This window comes from Folsomia candida, unplaced genomic scaffold (genome assembly GCF_002217175.1).
Source record: "Folsomia candida strain VU population unplaced genomic scaffold, ASM221717v1 Fcan01_Sc011, whole genome shotgun sequence".
Classification (NCBI taxonomy): Eukaryota; Metazoa; Arthropoda; class Collembola; order Entomobryomorpha; family Isotomidae; genus Folsomia; species Folsomia candida.
The window spans coordinates 201906-221059 of NW_019091203.1; the positions used below are offsets into that span (position 1 = coordinate 201906).

Sequence of the window (19154 nt, forward strand, 5' to 3'; positions counted from 1 at the left end):
ATACAGTCCTAAAAACTGGTTTAAATGCTCCGAAGCTCCGAATCTTTGCTTACCACTGAAATGGTAAAGTACTGACGAGCTGGGTTACCAAGGTCTGGTTCTCGTTTAACCGTTCATCTCATCAACATATGTACTTGTATAGATAATAAGAGCAGATCTATAAGTATGTATATCATGACTTGTTTTAAGTAAAAAGTAAAACTAAATTTTGCAACCTTGCCAAACTTGGCACAATTAAATCTTTATCCACGAATCTAGCCGCGAATCGAAAATTATGATCTGGCTATGTTTTCGGAAGGGAAAATTCCATTTTCTAGCGTTACTTCCAAAGTTTCCGATAACCTCTCGAATTATGGGTTTCGTAGTAAACTTGATCTGAAATACTCTTCTGGATTGCAACTCTTTATTTTATCTTTATTAACTACAACATTGACACATTTCTTATTCTACCTTAGCCTAATTTGTGGCCTAAAACCTGGCACATTCTCACTCTTCACATTTACATATCTCAGTTTGTTCCCTCTCCCATTCTTATTTCCGTCAGACTCTTGATTTGTTTTTACCGTGTTGTACACTCTAAGAAATTTTACCACCAGCGCGGTGGTCATATTTGACTCTACCGGCAGGTCGCAGAAGACCACCGGAGGGTGGATGCCAATCACCAGCTTAGTGATAATCAATCACCGTGCGGTGGTGCAGTTGTCACCGTGCGTTGGTGCAGCTATCACCATTCCGGTAGAGTTACATATGACCACCTCGCGGTGATAGTTATCACCAGGCTTCTTAGAGTGTACATTTCTAAGTTCAGGTTTGGCAAAGCCATTCCGCATCTGCGAACTTTCTATCGAAAACACTCGGAAAAAAAGTTGAAGAGGAATATCGTTTGTAAATTTATGGTACAAATTTCAAACGCATCACTTAATGAAACAAATAATTTGACAACATGAGTATCCCTAATAACCAAATAATACTTCCTCATACCGGTGTTTCGGCTGGGCCAGCCCCATTCACGAATACAGGAAGTTATTAGTTATACTAATGCACGTTTATTCCCATTCATTCTTTTAATGAGCATGTTTTACGTATGGGCTAGGGTGTAACGTGCCAAAATATTTTCGATACTCCTAACGCCGGTACTGCTGTAGGAACTAAAAAAAAATTGGGACAATATGTAACTGCGTACATGGTTCGGAAATTAGTTTAGCTTTGTGAGTCGTATGATTATCCCATCAACTAACTGAGGGTGATCCAAATGCGAAAATAGAAGAAATTTTGCAACATTCTGACTGGTGCAGGACTTATCACTACCAGTGACAACAAATTTGAGCAACTGGTAGATTGCGGCAAAACAGAACTAAATGCTATTTTTATAACGTCAATGCATACAATCGTTTCCGTGGTCGTTGGCTAAATCTTAAGATTGGCTACTGTATTTCGAGAATTAGAAAATTTTAGCTAGTATAAAGTAAAATTGTACGCTTACAATTGTAATGGTAAGTATACTGTTGAAATTTCAGTGTGCGGTGATGCATTGGAGCGAGATAAAATTTGCTTGATAATGTTACAGTAAATCTCCCTTTTAGAGGGAGAGTGGTTAATAATGTTCACTTTGTAACAATGGATTGTCCAATTTTGCTTGAATAACTTATATTTATTCACTTTGTTCACGGAATGGGCTACTTTTTATCTAACTTATCTAAAAGCTACACTCTAAGAAACCTGGTGATAACTATCACCGCGCGGTGGTCATATGTGACTCTACCGGAAAGGTGACAGCTGCAACCACCGAAAGGTGACAACTGCACCACCGCACGGTGATTGATCATCACTAAGCTGGTGATGGGCATCCACCCTCCGGTGGTCTTCTGCCACCTGTCGGTAGAGTCACATATGACCACCGCGCTGGTGACAAAATTTCTTAGAGTGTAGGTTACAAACTAAGCCTTAACTATCCGACTGGTTACTCCGACGCTCTACTTGCTTCCTCTTGTTCTCTCTCACTAAAACTTATCCTAATTTACATACTAGGTTACAAACTAATCCTAACCTAACTTAACTTATCTTCTTTCTTCCTTGGTTCCCGGATGGTGAGAGAGCCCCTACTTTTTCGTCGTCGTCGGGTTTTATTTGGATGATCCTTGGCTTCCAAGCCAAGAGAGTTATTTTGGGGAGAGAGAAATCTCTATCCACGACAATAAATCGATATTTTTTTTCACTCTTTCTTGCTCTTATATTACCTTGTACATAAATCTGTTTTGTGGGCATGTACGCATTCCGTTTTTTCGGACTTTGAAGACAATAACAGACTAGATGATGAGGATCTCGTTCGTGAGGATGAGTATCACTGCTGGTGTAAAGAGGGGAAACACTGAGCAGAAAATGACACAAGAAAAGGATCAAATGTAGAATAAGGGGTAGTATTTAATAAAACTGGTAATTCGTTTGACTGACCTGATTGTAAACTGGAATTTGGCTTACTTAGAGCACCCGGCTTGGGTTGGAAAAACCCTTAAGGGTACGAAACACGTAAATTAGTAGACTACCATGTCTGAGTTGATCAGAACAGGTTGGTACACTGAATGAACTAAATGCTTGGCTTTGGTTTGAGTTCGTAATTCAGGAAGATTAACGGGACGATCGGATTTGAACTTTTTCCTGGAGTGTTGCTCTCTGTCAGATTTCTAGCTAAACTGAAGTCTAGTGGTCGACTGAACAAAATACGGAAATAGTTGGACTTTAAAATCATAGACCTCTATAACTATAAGTTTTATATGTTCCCTTCAAAACTCGATATGTGCACCATCCCTACTGCCTTGGGGTTATAGACTGGAAAAACTTTGTTCTTACTTGATGATCTGGTATTTTGAATTGATGTGTGCCAGAATCGTTACCACTGTGGAATTTTATTCGAAATACAATTAATTTGGACCGGGCTAGTTAATCCGCCCCCTTGTGTTGAAATTTTGCAAAAGTGCATTCTCCAAGGCACGAAAAGAAGAAGTTCTAATTGTAATATAGAACACTATCAAGTTGAACAAAATATTTCTGATTCTCAGCACGATAGGTGCACTCACAATGGAACCTTTTTTCAAGCTACACCAGGATTATTTAACGAGTTATATCAAAAAATCAAGCCAAAAATTAGGAATCATATGGCGCTTATCATTCCGTTGAATGGCCCTGTAAAGAAAAATATTGGCGGCAAAGTTCAATTTTTTAAGTTTTCTCCTTTTTCACCACGAGGCGAAACCCACGGCGCTCGTGGGTACTTTGACCCCCAATATTTTTCTTCAAAGGAGTCATTCAACTGAACGATCGGCGCCATATGAGTGCTGATTTTTGGCTTGATTTTTTGACATAACTCGTTAGTCAATCCTGGTGTAGCTTGAAAAAAGGTTCCATTGTCAGTTTGTGTGTATACTGCTGTAGATGGGGAAAAATTTTTTGCACAATTTGCGTAAGATTTAGTTTCGAGTCATTCTCATCTGGATAAAACTAATGAGCCCTAAATTACGTATCAGGTTCAGATTTATAGCAAGGCAAAATTGTTTTCAATTGTTGGTAATATTGTGTAGTTAACACCGTTTAAGTTGCATGTAAGAATTTTGAAGTTGAAAGAGAGCAATTTTATTTTGATTTAATTGTTGCAATTTGATTTGACCGAATTAAAAGCTGGTCGTAGGGGTGGTATAAGGATTTTTCCACCCCCTCAACCCCGCTGGAAACACTGCTCCAATTTGGCACCAAGAAAATTAGGAAATTTTCAAAAAATAAAACTATCCACTTCTCGAAACATTTTATTGTGTACGATGGTATAACCCATTTTCATTTTGGTAAATAAATTTTGGTTGTTAGCCGGCTTTGGTATTTATGCATCTTCGGAGGAACGGAGTCCACATTTAATTGAAGCTGGAGAAGTATGGTTCAAAATTTCGAGAAGTAACTTATGGGCGATAGATAATAGATTTATCATAATTTGTGTCCATTAGCAAGAAATATTTAAAAATTTTGCAAATTTGTAAATTTTGCGGAATTAATTCTACCCACTAAATCCATTCACAAATATACCCAGGTTGTTAGTGAGAACTTCAGCTGGGTAAATGGCGGAATTGTAATTTTTCGAATGTTTGAACACAGACAGAATGTCGGGAATTACATATAACGGACGTGTCCAGAAATAATAAATTACCGAGATGGGTCACTGCCCCTCCACGATGCCCGTCCAACAAGGCCTTTTGCAACCATTTGAGCTATAACATTTCAGCTGGGTATATGACGGAGTTTTTTTTCAAATATTGAAATACAGACAAAATGTCGGGGTTATACTATAGCAACGTTTCTAGAAATAATAAAGTACCAAGGTGGGTCACTGCCCCTCCATGGTGTCCGTCCAGCCTTTACACTCGCGTGAGAGTCCTCGGGAAGGGCTGACCCCATGGGTCCCTTCACCATCTCATCAGGGCTCACGCGCCCCAATGAGCTGGCTCCCGTCGCAGGAGTGAGAATCATCTCTCATCGTCGATCCTGGTCATTTTTGAAATGACGACCAAGGACGAAGATTTACTTAATTGACTATTTCATAGGCAACATTCCTAAAAGTAATTAGCATTAGGGGACGGTTCAGATTAATAATTCGGGTTAATATATAAAGTTAATATCTCTGTTCGATTTGCGGTCGTAAGCCACCCGCCATAAGCCACTCAACAAAAGCCACTCCCCATAAGCGACACTAGGAAATAAGCCACCCCGGGAAAAAGCCACGCACCAAAAGCCACCTTCCATGAGCCACCGTAGGAAATAAGCCACTTCTAGAAAAAGCTACTCTTATCATCTTCATTGATAAATAAAACCTAGTTCGAACAACTTTGCGGGGCCTATTAAGATCCCATTATTCACTGAAAGTTACACCCGTATATAATTTCGTGATATATTTTTGGTACAAACAGTCACAGAAAACGAAAGGATTTAAAAAAACAATCGAGAGACTGTATTAAGATTGTTAATCAGCTATTTAACATTACAAATTTTAGGAACGTGAAAATGGTTAGGGCAATGGGTTATAAGCGTTCCGATCCCTTAAAAATTTTAAGGTGTTTTTTTAAATTTTAAATTGATATTGAATTCTGCTGAGGCCATTCTCATTGAATATCTTCAACTTACATATGTATACCCTTCACCACTCTTAGAAATCTAGTATGCAAATTATACCAAGCGGTGTTCATATATAACTCAACTAAAAATGGTATTGGTAAGTAGATAATACCGTGCAGTAATAATAGGTCGGTATTAAAGTTTTAATATATTGGTATCAAATTTTTACGGACGGGGATAATTTTAATACCAACCAAGAGGTAGTAATTTTAATACCGAGAAATTAAAAACACAAGGACTAAACGTAGTCCAACCCCCGGTTTATTAATAAAGATGATGATTATCGAGTAGCTTTTTCTAGAAGTGGCTTATTTCCTACGGTGGCTCATGGAAGGTGGCTTTTGGTGCGTGGCTTTTTCCCGGGGTGGCTTATTTCCTAGTGTCGCTTTTGTTGAGTGGCTTTTGGTGGGTGGCTTATGGTGGGTGGCTGGCCTCCGTATACCCTCTGTTCTGGTGTCGATTTACTTCTTTTTACGCAGTAGAGTTGGCTCCATGCCGACACTATTTCTGCAATGAGGAGAATTTCGTGTATGCATCCTAAGTTGGATCAATCAATGTCGATCAATGTTGGAAAAGGGGCATGTTCCTGAACAGTGTATGTACATAGTTACAAATTTGCAAAACCCATTAATTCGGCTTTTCTACACAATACAGACTCAACTACCTTTCTAGTACATTACCCCAGGCTAAAACCAGGACAACATTTTTCTATGCCTTTCCCTTTCCCAATTCGGGTTCTACGCAAATTTGTAACTTGCGGAATCCTGTAACCCTTGAAACATAAAAAATATAGGAAATATGGGAAAACTAATCCGAACTAAGAATGGTTTTTCATAAGATGTCCTAAAATTTGCATCCAGAAGGGATGTGTTGAGGAAGAGAGAGCGAGAATTTTGTAGAGCAAGCACCAGAATATTAAACCAATTTTCGATCGAGGAAGAGCACTGTGAAATGTTTATTAGGGTGGTGGGAAACTTTATGCACACCCATTTCTGATAATTGGTGACAGAATTGTCAGATAAATTTGAGATAATGTACGATAAAATTTAGCACAAATTGTTAAAATATTTGGGAGATCACTTTTGTTCAATTTTTTCAAGTTTCTTAATTGGGATTAGACTGAAGATAAAGTTATGGGTGGCAGTGTGAAGACCATACCTTCCCAGGGTCTGGTATTAAAAAGGGGTCATGTTAGGCCCACGGAGGGTTCGAAGTGGTCACATAAGGTCTGATTAATTATTGTAGCGGCCCGAAAAGGGTGCATGAAAATTTTGGTGGCCCTGATGGGTACAGTTTTAACGACGGAGCAGTTTGCATATGGTGCAAAGACGGGGATAACGGAGAAAATTTTTCAACAATTTAGCTCTATAACAATGCATAGTGACGAATTTTTGAATTTGCCGAATTTATGAAAACAGACAGAATGTTCGGAATTGTAGCTCATGAACATGATTTAGGACACAACTGTGTTCCTCTTTCCTCCTACCACCTGCACCCTGCAATTGTCGGTCACTGCAGCACGTGTACGGGAAATGGGGACAATTTACATACATATATCTTGTTCGGGGTAAGAATTGGGATAATTTTCCTTGTTTTCCTTGTTTCCTCAACGGTCGTACGGTCGCTATTTCGGAGTTGTTAAACAGCGCAACTATTTAATTGTAGCCGTAGACTACTTGTTCCGAGGAATTTTTTGACAATAGGCGGCCAATGGTCCATGTATCGAAAGTGGCGAGGCACCAATTTAAAATTAGAAAGGACCAAGAATAGACGATAGGTATCTAAAATTATAGTCATGCTAAAAGACTAACAATGCAAGTCTTTTACGTGTACACCTCAGATCTTAATGGGACCAATTTCATTTTGTTCAGCACAAAAAATAAGCCTACCCGTATTTTTTCATTTTTCATAATGCGCTAATTTGAGCGCAAGGCGCGAATTTTAAAACATTTTTCAGCCAAAACCTCGGTTTTTAAAAATTCCGTAAATTTTCGAATTTTAGTGCGAATCCAAAAATTCGAAAACATGTTTCTTCAGAATGACTTACTTGACTTCTTAAAAATCCACATGCATTATTTTTTGAAAAATTAAAAATTTGAAAGACTTTATAATTTTAATAAATTTCAAAAACTGGCAAAAAATTTTGAAAATCAAATTTCGAGGCAATTGGATTTTTCATAACTCAGGTAAGTCATTCTGAGGAGACATGTTTTCGAATTTTTGGATTCGCGCTAAAATTCGAAAATTTACGGAATTTTAAAAAACCGAGGTTTTGGCTGAAAAATGTTTTAAAATTCGCGCCTTGCGCTCAGGATTAGCGCATTATGAAAAATGAAAAAATACGGGTAGGCTTATTTTTTGTGCTGAACAAAATGAAATTGGTCCCATTAAGATCTGAGTTGTACACGTAAAAGACTAGCATTGTAAGTAAGATTGGACAAAGTGTAGAGTGAAAACGAGCTAAAAATAGCGATAAAATATACCGTAAAACCTCTATTTATAGCCCTCTTCTAATTATAGCCCGTCTCCAAATATAGCCGGGTCTAGAGACCAAGATTTAGAAATTTTAGCCGGGTCTCTAATTATAGCCGGGTCCCCAATTATGGCCGGGTCTCTAATTATGACCGGGTCTCTAATTATGACCTGTCTTGTCCGCTGTGTCCCTGTTCATAGTCCGTTAAAGAAAAATGTTGCCATTATGCCAATCAACGAATAAGTTGAACTACTAATTTTTTTCTATTAATTTCAGATTAATAATGTATATAGTCATGACAGACGATTTAAAAAACCTGCTAAACTTCGTTTCAAGATGTAGATTAAAAGTGAGTGGGTTACTTATGGCTTATCTTGCTAAATTAGAAAACTCAAATTGAGTCAACATGAATTATATTTGATTTTGTAACATCTAAAATTTTTGGAGCAACAAAATTTAGCCGGCTCCCTAATTATAGCCGGTCTCTAATTTTAGCCGGGTCCGTGACCCTCAGTTTTGGATTTTAGCCCCGGCTATAAATAGAGGTTTTACGGTACGTTATTTTGGGATAGGTTATATAGATTATTTTGGGATATTTGAAATAAGAATCACGTACTGTACTCAGGGCATTAAATATATCTGAATAGGAGGAGGAAATGTGAGTCATGAAATTGTTGTAAAAAGTTAAAAATAAAAAACCGATTTTGAACGTGTTGAGGAAGGAAAATTATAACATGATAATGATCGCGTTGAAATTTGAGCCATGATTTATGAATGTTCACGTCAATAAGTTAATGCATGCAAAACTAGAAGAAGCAAACCACTCCCACTTTTTTTGTTTCTATTACTTTGATGCAAATTTAAAACTTTTGGACAGATAGGTGGACAGAAAATTAGGGGAATTTTTTTAAAGAAAGAACAATTGCGATGAATAACTTCGGTGTAAGAAGTTAATATTGTCAATTTCCAAATAGATCGAAACCGGGATCGAAATAAAACTCCGGATGAATTTAGCTAGGTACCAACCCTGAGTAACACCCATGTCGCTGAAAGTCTACAAATACATATACACGGGTAAGTAATTCCAGAAAAGTTACAGGGGTCACTGAAAATGGCAAAAACTCAAGCAAGGGGTTGGGTTGTAACGCAGTCAATTGGCTAATAATGACCAAGAAGGCGTTTGCCTGTATAGCTTTCCTCGGGATAGAATGTCGTCGATCTTCATCGAATTTCTGACGGATAAAACCTATTACGGACAATGGAGATGCTGCCAGAACAGGGAAATTTAGTTCCAATAAAAATAATGTGTTAGAAAAAGAAGGTTGGCGCAACGACGTACTGAACGAGTGGGAGGCAAAATATAAAGTATATCGACCAAAATTGGTAAGCCAATTACACCGAGAGAAAGAGACGTGAGACACCAGAGATGAAATCCCTAGAATTTGGAATAATTTTCCTAAGAGTTGGATACACTTTGAGTGGAAAAGAAGATTTGGATAAAGTCGGAATTTCGGATTTTAAAGGTGAAAAGATGCAGCTGCCCACCATCTTGTGTTGCGGGTTTGTACATGATTCTTCTTCCCATTTGTGGTTGCGTAGGATGTTCCTTTAAGGGCACCAAGGGTATTGAAAAAACTCTCGCCAGTATTTAGTTAATCTTAAAAGCACTATATTCACTTTCATTCTGCTTATAGATACACTAAACTAGCCTAATGTTTGGCTTAACTGAAGACTTCCCAAACTAATAAGTCTTTTTTTCCCATGTCTTGATCTGCAATATGATCCTCGGTGGTCAGGGATTTTTTTCCTCGTCCAATACATAAAAACCAAATAAACCTTCTTTCTCTGCCAGTCAGTTAATTTTAAATATGCAATTTCTTTCATACAATTTAATGCCATAAGATGTCGTGGTTAGTATTAACTTTTGCCACTGTAAACATAGCAAACTGATGTAGTTGGCCACGTTTCTTAACCGTTGTAATGGTAAGGATAATGTGAATATCGTTATCACTCAAGCTTGTCCCACCACTGTTTGAAATCGACTCGAGAACGTGAATCCTATTAATCGCATTAAATTTAATGGAGGGTCCCCCAATTATTACACGTATGTTGGCGACAATAATTATTTACAATGGCTCCTGAATTATGCTTACTGAATTAAAAATCTTTGTGACTGACCCAATTTCCGTCAAAACTTGTAGTTGTTGAATTGATTTCCTGGCCATCGTCGCGACCCACTATTGCCTTAATGAAAGATGACATAAGTTCCAAGGTTCTTTCGTATGATTCATGTGCGAATAGAGATGTGCCTGTGATGCGGTTTGCTTCATGGTAAGGGCTACAAATACTTGACGGTTTTGTTTGTTGTGTTCAGGGCAAGTTTGGCCGTTGAATCTTTTGCTCGAAATAGGAGATTACGTGAGCTATTTTTAGATTTTAATAGTTCGTCACGATATGAATAATCTTCTATTTATGGGATATATTTAGCAGCAGGAAAATTAGTTTTGCAACGTTGTCCCATCAATAAGATGTCCATTAAATTCATACGTAAATCCGGAAAGCGCAGGCTTTGACCCTATTTTCACTTTGCACTATTGAGATTTTAGGTGTTACTTGTGGGTACCCAGTAATTAACCACCCACAAGAAAATGCTATTAACACTGCACAAATGATTTTGTAATTCATGCTGTGAAGTGATTCCTTCTGTTCGCAGTAAGAAGATAATAAAAGCCGATTTCTGTGCTCAAAATAGCACATGACCCTTGTTACCGCTTTACACCAATATTTAATCTCTAATTATCCACCTAAAGTTTGACACTATCCGCATGGGGTAAAATAGAACACACCCTGCACGAATTATTTCTTAGTCCTAGAATCGTATCGTTCAAAGGTGAAGAACAGGTTTCCCGGGCTTATTTCTATTTTTAAACCTCTCCATCATGCCAAGCATAGGGAGTACGCGACTGTTGTGAAGATGGCCACTCTTTACACCTCACCATTCCTACTCACGGCTTATATGGTCATGATCGAGAAAATGATTTAAAACTAGAACTGCCTACTGCTCTAACAAAGTAAAATGCTTTGGTTATTATTACAGTCAGATAGTAGTGTTTATTTGCGATTTGCAAATTTGTCGCATTTTTTATTTGCTTGGAGGAAATGCTCCCTAAGTAACGACGAGGCATTTGAATCATTCCAGTTAGATCAAAATTAAGTTTAGATTGAAAAACTTTTTGAATGTTTCTTTACGCAAATTTCCCCATCTTCTGGGCAGGTAGCAGAAAACTATGTACATAAGTTAAAATTAGACCCTTTTTGTACACATTTCTTATAAAAAAGGGTCCAATTAGTACATGCAAACCATAATCATGCATATTTAAACAATATGCGGACATTTTACAAGAGCTTGAAATAAATTATTGCCACCGGCTATCCTAAAATTGGCCTAATTTTATCAAAAATAAAACAGACCATATCATAAAATTCAAGCATACGTGCATATAATTGTCTGTTAAACAATACCGAAAATTTGCTGGATATTTTTTTTACCGTATTTTTCTTTTATCTACAGTTTTAAATGTTGTGACTACAGTGTATATACTTACAATGGAGGTCTCCCAACGTATGCTCACAGATTTGGACGAAATTAGTGTCAATCGATCACAAATATAATTTGTATGAAATTTGCAAATGGAACTATCTGCCAACGCGCAGGTTTGGCGGAGATATTTGCATAAAAAGAGGAGAAAACGCACCAAAAGGCTGGCATATTTTTCATTTTCCAAATTTCCTGCGCATTTTTCTGCTTTGAATGCAAATATCTCCGTCAAACCTGCGTATTGGCAGATAGTTCCATTTGCAAATTTCATACTAATTATATTTGTGATCGATTGGCACTAGTTTGGTCCAAATCTGTGAGCATACGTTGGGAGACCTCCATTGTTAGTCACAACGGCACAGTTTTGCAAAAATCTTTAATTCGGCTTCTCTTCCAAGACAAAATGTAGACTCTACTGCATTACTCCCGGCTAAAGCCAGGACAACAACTTCTCTATGCCTTTCTCTCTCCGAATTCGGGTTCTACGCAAATTTGTAACTTGCGGAATCCTGTAACTCTTGAAACATAAAAAATATAGACTGAGATGGGAAAACTAAGCCATAAATTTGAGATAATGTACGATAAAATTTAGCAAAAATGGTTAAAATATTTGGGAGAGCACTTTTGTTTAATTTTTCCAAGGTTCTTAATTGGGATTAGACTGAATATAAAGCTATTGGGGGCAGTGTGAAGACCACCCTCCCCGCGTGAAACTTAAAGGGATCGGCACCATCTTCTTTTGCGGGTGAAATAAGGTCCCGGTTCCTTATTTCACCCGAGTTGATGTTTATACTCACTTTAACAGCTATCGTATTTCGTTTAATTACTATTATATTCACATTTACTCACACATTCATTCAAGAGTTGCTTAATCTAACTTAACTTAGGATTAACTAAAACTAATCTACACTACGAAGATTTGTGGATCTGGAGAGATGAGATGTTGCAGCTCTGAATCTCTCTCCGAACGTCGTTGTGGGCTCATTTTCTTTCTTTTATGGTTTAGTGTTGGCTTCCGGGCCAACTCTATTTCTGATCTTCTCCTTTGAGGTGAAAGATTATTCATGTCGGAGAGCATTTTCGTGTTCGCCAACAGATGACGCTGTTCAGGGCCCTTACGAGGGGCTGCCAGGTGGGGGTTTTCCCCAGGGCCGGGCCCCGAAGGGGGCCGGGCCCTGGTGTCCATCAAAAAAATTGCACAGGCGATTATTTAAGTGTTTAGATGATTTTGAGCAGTGGCGTAGCGTGCTAATGTTGAACCTAAAATAAACAATAACTGAGAACACAAAATATAAATTTATGCGCATATCAGTATCAAAATGGTTAAATAACAATTGCGTCAATTTGTGCACTAGATCATGTAAAATGTTTTGCAAAATATACATCTATCGATACATTCTGTTTCATTTGAAATTTTTCGTGTCTTGTATATGTTTCATACCACTTCCATACTACTACAGGAAAACTCGAGCTGGCTCGGCCCAGCTAGTTAACTTTGGAGCTCGAGCCAAGCAAATACTTTAGTCCGGTTCGAGATAATTCAGCTCGACTCGGTTATTATCGAGCCGAGTCCAGCACACCAAAAGCTCTCTTGGCCCTGCTAGTTAAGAGCACTGATTTCAAGGCCTCATAATTTCTGTCCAAACCTCAGATCGTGAACCTAAAGCCACGGCGCGATCGGCCTTGACCTTACCGAAGCCTTTGGTTAACGATTAGTTTTAAAGATTTTCATTTTCAAAATAATAGTCGACCTCATGTCTTACTGAGGTCGACCTCAAAATCCTAAAACAGGCAGAGGCCTGAGGCCATCCTTCACTGTTCAGGCATATTGTGGCCTATTATGTAGGCTATTTCATTTTTACACGAGTGGCAACAATGGATAATTATGTATGCATGCATTTTTTAGCTGAAAGAATTAGAAAATATTCAGACTGCAGTTGATTTTAAAATGAATAAAAATAGTTTTTCAGTAACCAACACCAAACATAAAACCTAAACATTGACACTAATATACCTATCCTAAGTGCGCATCGATAGTTAACACACTAAGCAAACACCTGAAAAAATTGTGTGTGCTTTCTACTTAGGAAGCCTAAGTAATTTGTGCAAAAAAGTAGTTAGAAGTTTGTATGTTAACAATCGCACATGTTCTCATTTTCCATCTTTTCATTTACTCTGCACAGTATAACCAAAATTTTTTTGAGACGCTTCTCAACTTTCCCAATCCGACAAACTTATTGCGGGAATTTATTGCCAGGTTTCTTTTCACCATCAAAATCCAAGCTTAAATTTGTTACAATTAAATTTCACAAATTCTATCGGTACTACTATCCCGCAATGACGAGGAAACATAAACTGGATAACCAGAAACCGATTAGTGATGTGTCGAAAGAACCCTCCGGAGCTCAAAAACGTAAGAAACAGAAAGAAATAGAAGATAAGGATAAAAAATTAAGGAAGCAGGCCGAGCGGTTTTTAAAAGTCACCTACACAGCCTCATTCGGATATCTCAGTGGTAAGTTGTGACACTTTCTGAACGATTATTTATTGTAAATATTGTGGTAAAATTCATTAAAATTAGAATCGCTAAATTGAAAATTAATGAAATTATTAAGCAGACGGATTCGCCGGCAACAACTTCAACATCATTGCAAATTTCTGTAGACGATGTACGTTCGGATGGTTCACGTAATCAGGAAGCAATCGTGTCTGCTCAGGTTCTGAACTTTAAAAAAATTATGCCAAGCTCATTTTTTATTGAGCAAAATTAATTTGGCATCAAAGCTGACCAATAAATAATACTGTTCAAATGTATTTAATGTAGATTGATTTGGAAACGTCTTCTCTACCCGTTAAAATTCCTAATGAAAATATTGAAAATAAAGAATTTCTGGCGACCTCCGAAGTCGAAATGGATGCTGATGACGACGCTGCAATTTCATTGTTTGATCCGAATAGTTGGCCCCAAATCCTGAACGAGGAAAATCGGAACAGAATCTTGTAGTCAGTGCCAAATTTTGAGTCTACCTTTACTTTCGTCCCAGTTAACGGTCACAAATTTTCGGGAAGATATTTTACTGGATCAAAGAAGAATGGCGAATCATATTTTCGTGATTTGCTGAGATTCAGCAAGATTTCTAATAGCGCATTTTGTCTTCCATGTTGCTTTTTCTCCTCCAAATCTGGAAACAGATCACCATGGAGTAATTGGGGGGTTGGAAATATCGGTTTCCAGGATTTCAAACACGCGAAGCGGGGAGTTGAAGACCACGAGGACAGCCTTAGCCATTTCGACGCGACGCGGACATGGAAATGTTTCCTAAAAAATGTCAAGGATCCCACATCGCTAACAGGCACTTGTGTGAAAACCTATGATGAAAACATCAATCATTGGAGATTGGTTTTGCGTGGAATAGTAGACGCCGTACTATTCTTAGGTGGGTATCCCTCAATCATTATATTTTACGTCCTAATAATTGATCCTAATATTTTTTTAGCCAAGAATAATTTGGCCTTCCAAGGTGGAAGTCAAAAAATTACCGATCCAAATTGTGGAACTTTTCTGAACCTCATCAAGCTGCTTTCGAAGTATTATGCCCCCTTGGCCGCCCACGTCGATCACTTACAAAAAAACAGCCCAAGTTATCTTAGGAGGGGAGCTTGCGAGGTTGATAATAACAGATCTTGGTGCCCTTTGGATATGTGGTAGGGACCCATGAGTGTACTAAAACCCTGAAGTAGTTTGACTCCATGGCCACATTTGCGCCCGCCACACCCACTCAAAAATGTCCAAAAAACGCTTTCACCCCAGTTTTCACTCACTCAAATCCACGCCAAAAATCCAATTTTACTCGGATTTTGAAATTTCTTTCACCATTATACTCCCAGATAGTTGCTTTCTTCAATCCAATATCAAACTCAATTTTATTGATGATTATTTCGCAAACATAATTTGTTTTGTTGATGACTACAACAATGCTCATTCAGAATTTTAAATTTTAAAAATACTAAAAATTTCGAAAAAATTGAGTTTGATATTGGATTGAAGAAAGAAACTATCTGGGAGTATAATGGTGAAAGAAATTTCAAAATCCGAGTAAAATTGGATTTTTGGCGTGGATTTGAGTGAGTGGAAACTGGGGTGAAAGCGTTTTTTGGACATTTTTGAGTGGGTGTGGCGGGCGCAAATGTGGCCATGGAGTCAAACTACTTCAGGGTTTTAGTACACTCATGGGTCCCTACCACATATCCAAAGGGCACCAATATCTGTTATTATCAACCTCTTAAGCTCCCCTCCTTAGTGCCATCTCCCAAAATGAATTTATTTTGCTCTGTGGCCAAAGAATTCGAACAAAACTTGTCAATGACATTAAGGAACGAAAATATTTTTCAATTTTATTCGACAGCACTCCGGATTCCTCTCGACAAGATCAAATTTCTCAAGTTATTCGCACAGTGGAATGCAAAGAAATGATTTGCCGAGTTGTTGAAAGTTTTATAGACTTTATCACTACGACCAATAAAACCGGGCTTGGACTCTCTAAAGTCATCCAGGAGAAGCTGGAAATGGATGGATTGGACTTGATGGATTGCAGAGGACAAGGCTACGACAATGGAGCAAACATGGCGGGCATCTATTCTGGAGTCCAAGCAAGAATTTTGGAAATAAATGACAAGGCAAAATTTTTACCATGTGCGGCACATAGCCTGAACTTGGTGGGGGTTAATGCAGCGGAGAAAGTTCCTCCCGCAAAGCTGATTCTTGGCGACGTCCAAAATATTTACTTATTTTTTTCCGGATCAACATCAAGATGGGATGTTCTTCAATCCAAAGTCAAGCTAACCCTGAAATATCAAAGTAACACAAGATGGTCATCAAAAACCGCCGCCGTCTCTGCATTATATGACCAGTACCCAGAAATCGTTGACGCCCTTACCGAAATTTCAACCTCAGAGTCTTTCACTTCGGATGTGAATGCCAATGCCCTTAGCAGATTGCGGGACATGCTAAACTATAAATTTTTACTTGGAATCACTATTTGGAACCAGATTTTGTTCCAAATAAACATCTGTAATCTCAACCTGCAAGATAAAACAATTGATGTGAGTATAGCCAAGAAGAAATTAAATGTCCTCAAAACTTGGTTGGAGAATTTCAAGGAAACCGGATTTCAGTCATCCGAAGTCTTGTCGCAACAAATTGCCGAAAACATGGGAATAGAGATGTCAAGTGGATTTGAAAATATTCGTCGGGGAAGAGGGATAAATCCACGTTATATGGACCGTTCGGATGCTCTGGTTGCGCAAAAGCAAACCAACTATGAACGATTTGAAGCCGATTTTTTTGACAAATTAATGGAGAAGCTCATTTCCGAAATCTCCCGCAGATTCGACGCCTTTAAGAAGTGCACGGAGACTTTTGAATTTTTGTAGGGTCGCAACCTTAAAGAGATGGAAATTCAAGAGAAACAAAAATGCATGCAGGATTTGTGTCATGAATATCCTTCCGATTTTTCCGGTCCTACATTTTTAAATGAAGTTCAGAGTCTGGAGACCACCATATCTGCATTTAACGAAACTGGCAGAGACCTTGCTCAATTGGGACCCATGGATGTCCTTAACATTCTTTACGCCAATGGCTTAGCGTCTGCCTACCCAAACTGCGAGACAGCACTTAGGATATTTCTGACTCTGCCCGTCTCTGTTGCGTCAAATGAGAGGTCGTTTTCGAAGATGAAAATAGTCAAGAATTACCTAAGGTCGACAATGGGTCAGGAGAGGCTTAACGCCCTTGCGTTAATTTCTATTGGAAGAGAGGTTGCAGATGATATTGACTTCGATGAGGTGATTAATGATTTCGCCTCCCAAAAATGTCGCAAAATTAAGATTGTATAACCTTGAAGTACGAGATAGAGTGGTCGAAGTAGTAAATATTCTTTAATAAAGTCATACCTTTACTAATTTGGACGTCATTAATAAGCTTATCATCATATTGATCTGATTTAGCACACAAGTTTAGAATTAGAATGTTATGCATAAACTCATAGTAAATTATTAAATGGGGCCGGGCCAGGAAAAGTTCCCAGGGCCGGGCCAGGCAAGTTTGGGCACTGACGCTGTTTATAAATAGGTAATTAAGGTAGACTAATGTAATGTAGACGCGCATATTCTATAATATCTACATAGAGCATATCCCGATATGGACAGCGTTAAAGTATATCCGCCAATATGTTCGGATGACTTGTAAACGCACCCGTTCCTAAAATATCGCACGTGACCGAACATGAGCATCCTACAGATAATCAGAGACTTTGACGCTGCCGTGGAGCTTCTAAATTTAATCCGAATAACCATATATGGGCTGCCAGCTTGGGGATACAAGGTTCGTAAATGAAAGTTTCTGAAATGCTTTGGATTAATATTTCGCAGTTGTGCCGAATTCGATATTTTACCTAGGCCTATTTAAGGTTCATCCTCCTTGGCCCATGTTATACTCGGTTACGGGACACTGAAAATCTTTTAATACGTCCGCCATTGAAATATATACACTGGCTATTCTAGAAAAGTTACGGGGGTCGCTGGGAACGGTAAGAAATCAAGCAAAGGGTGTGGTTGCAACGCAGTTAATTGATTAATAATGAGCAAAATGGCGTTTGCTTCTAAATCTTTCGACGGGACACAATTACATATGTCTGTACAAATAGAATTGTTGATAAATGAGAACCAGGACTAAAAGGGGAGAAGCGGTTAAAACAGGGCTGTTCAGCTCAAATAAAATCAACAGGCTAGTAATTTCGAGAAAAATATGATGTTCTGAATATTCAACCCAGTTAAGGGGTTCCTAATTCTGCTTTGGAGATTTCACTTTCAGCGTAGTGAGTTTAATGGTGCAATCTTACCTCTTCGCAATTTGATTTCTGTGGTGACACAAATGGTGGCCTGCTTCCTGGTTTATCAATCGTTATTACTGAATATATTTTACAGAGTGACGGAAGTTAGCTTGTTAATTGTCTTGCAGTTTTGCTAAGAAGAGTTAGCTTGCGAGCCACATCTATTTAAAATCTTGTCTGATGACGAGTGACACTGGTATAGGGTTTCTCTATTACGGCATTCATAGGATATTGTTACCTCTATTTGCTCGGGGCAATAACGACTACAACGGATAACCCTCTTCTTTCGCCGTATTTCCTCTCCGCAGTAAATCCTCAGAATAGCGTTGCTGCTGTCTTATTTATCATTCATGCATAATTACCAACCCATTCACATTGGTATATGTGACTGGGAAAATGTGTGATGAGAGGAAATTAAATTGCGTACCTCTCTTAAGGAATCAATCAGACAAGGACGTTTGAAATTAGGGCGTCGCACTAAAGACAGGAATATGTGGTAAATATGTCTTGTCCCGATTAAGAGATGAAATTTCGGTATTTTTTCTTCTCTGAATTAACTACAAAATGAACTATAGATGTCAAAATGACTTTAAAGAACGACAATCTTGTCGTTCTTAAAAGTTTTCAATTCTTCAATTGAAAACTATGAGTATTTCAAAAACTGAGGATGAGTCCAGAAAGCGAATTTGGTAATTTAATTATTGAGGCGTGAATACCCCTAATAATGGCGGGCGACTTCGGACCAAGGTAGTGTCCTGAAGTGTGACAATAATCAGAAACTAAAGGTCGGCTTTTCAGTCTTTCTGAAGCGAATCTAGAATGACCGGATCAAACCTATTATTTATTTTTAGTCCATGGCAAATTTTTAAATTATGAAGCTGGAAAATTGTGGATATTGATGATACATGAAAAGCTGCCAGCATAAACTGGAATAATAATTTTTTCCCAGAATTAGACAAATTTTTGGCCTAGAATTTGATCCTTGCAGGCATCTTAAATTGTAACTCGGTCAATTTTAACGCTACGAGGGTCGGACCGGTGT

At 38.2% G+C, this 19154-nt stretch overlaps 1 protein-coding gene across 1 annotated transcript; it reads left to right on the forward strand.

Moving 5' to 3' along the window:
• Positions 1 to 13559: 13559 nt before the first annotated feature.
• LOC110855112 (zinc finger MYM-type protein 1) lies at positions 13560 to 16655 on the forward strand. The gene is made up of 6 exons (XM_022103532.1): positions 13560 to 13737; positions 13887 to 13939; positions 14047 to 14179; positions 14267 to 14659; positions 14720 to 14810; positions 15629 to 16655. The coding sequence occupies exons 1-6, from the start codon at positions 13560 to 13562 to the stop codon at positions 16653 to 16655; spliced, it is 1875 nt and encodes a 624-aa protein (XP_021959224.1).
• The last annotated feature ends 2499 nt before the right edge of the window (positions 16656 to 19154 follow it).

Bases quoted from the DNA above. Each gene is read 5' to 3' on its own strand.
- LOC110855112 (XM_022103532.1), top strand. From the start codon at position 13,560: ATGACGAGGAAACATAAACTGGATAACCAGAAACCGATTAGTGATGTG. The intron at 14,180-14,266 runs GTTGGCCCCAAA...CTTTCGTCCCAG, and splicing joins TTCATTGTTTGATCCGAATA to TTAACGGTCACAAATTTTCG. The intron at 14,811-15,628 runs GTATTATGCCCC...TTTATTCGACAG, and splicing joins CTCATCAAGCTGCTTTCGAA to CACTCCGGATTCCTCTCGAC.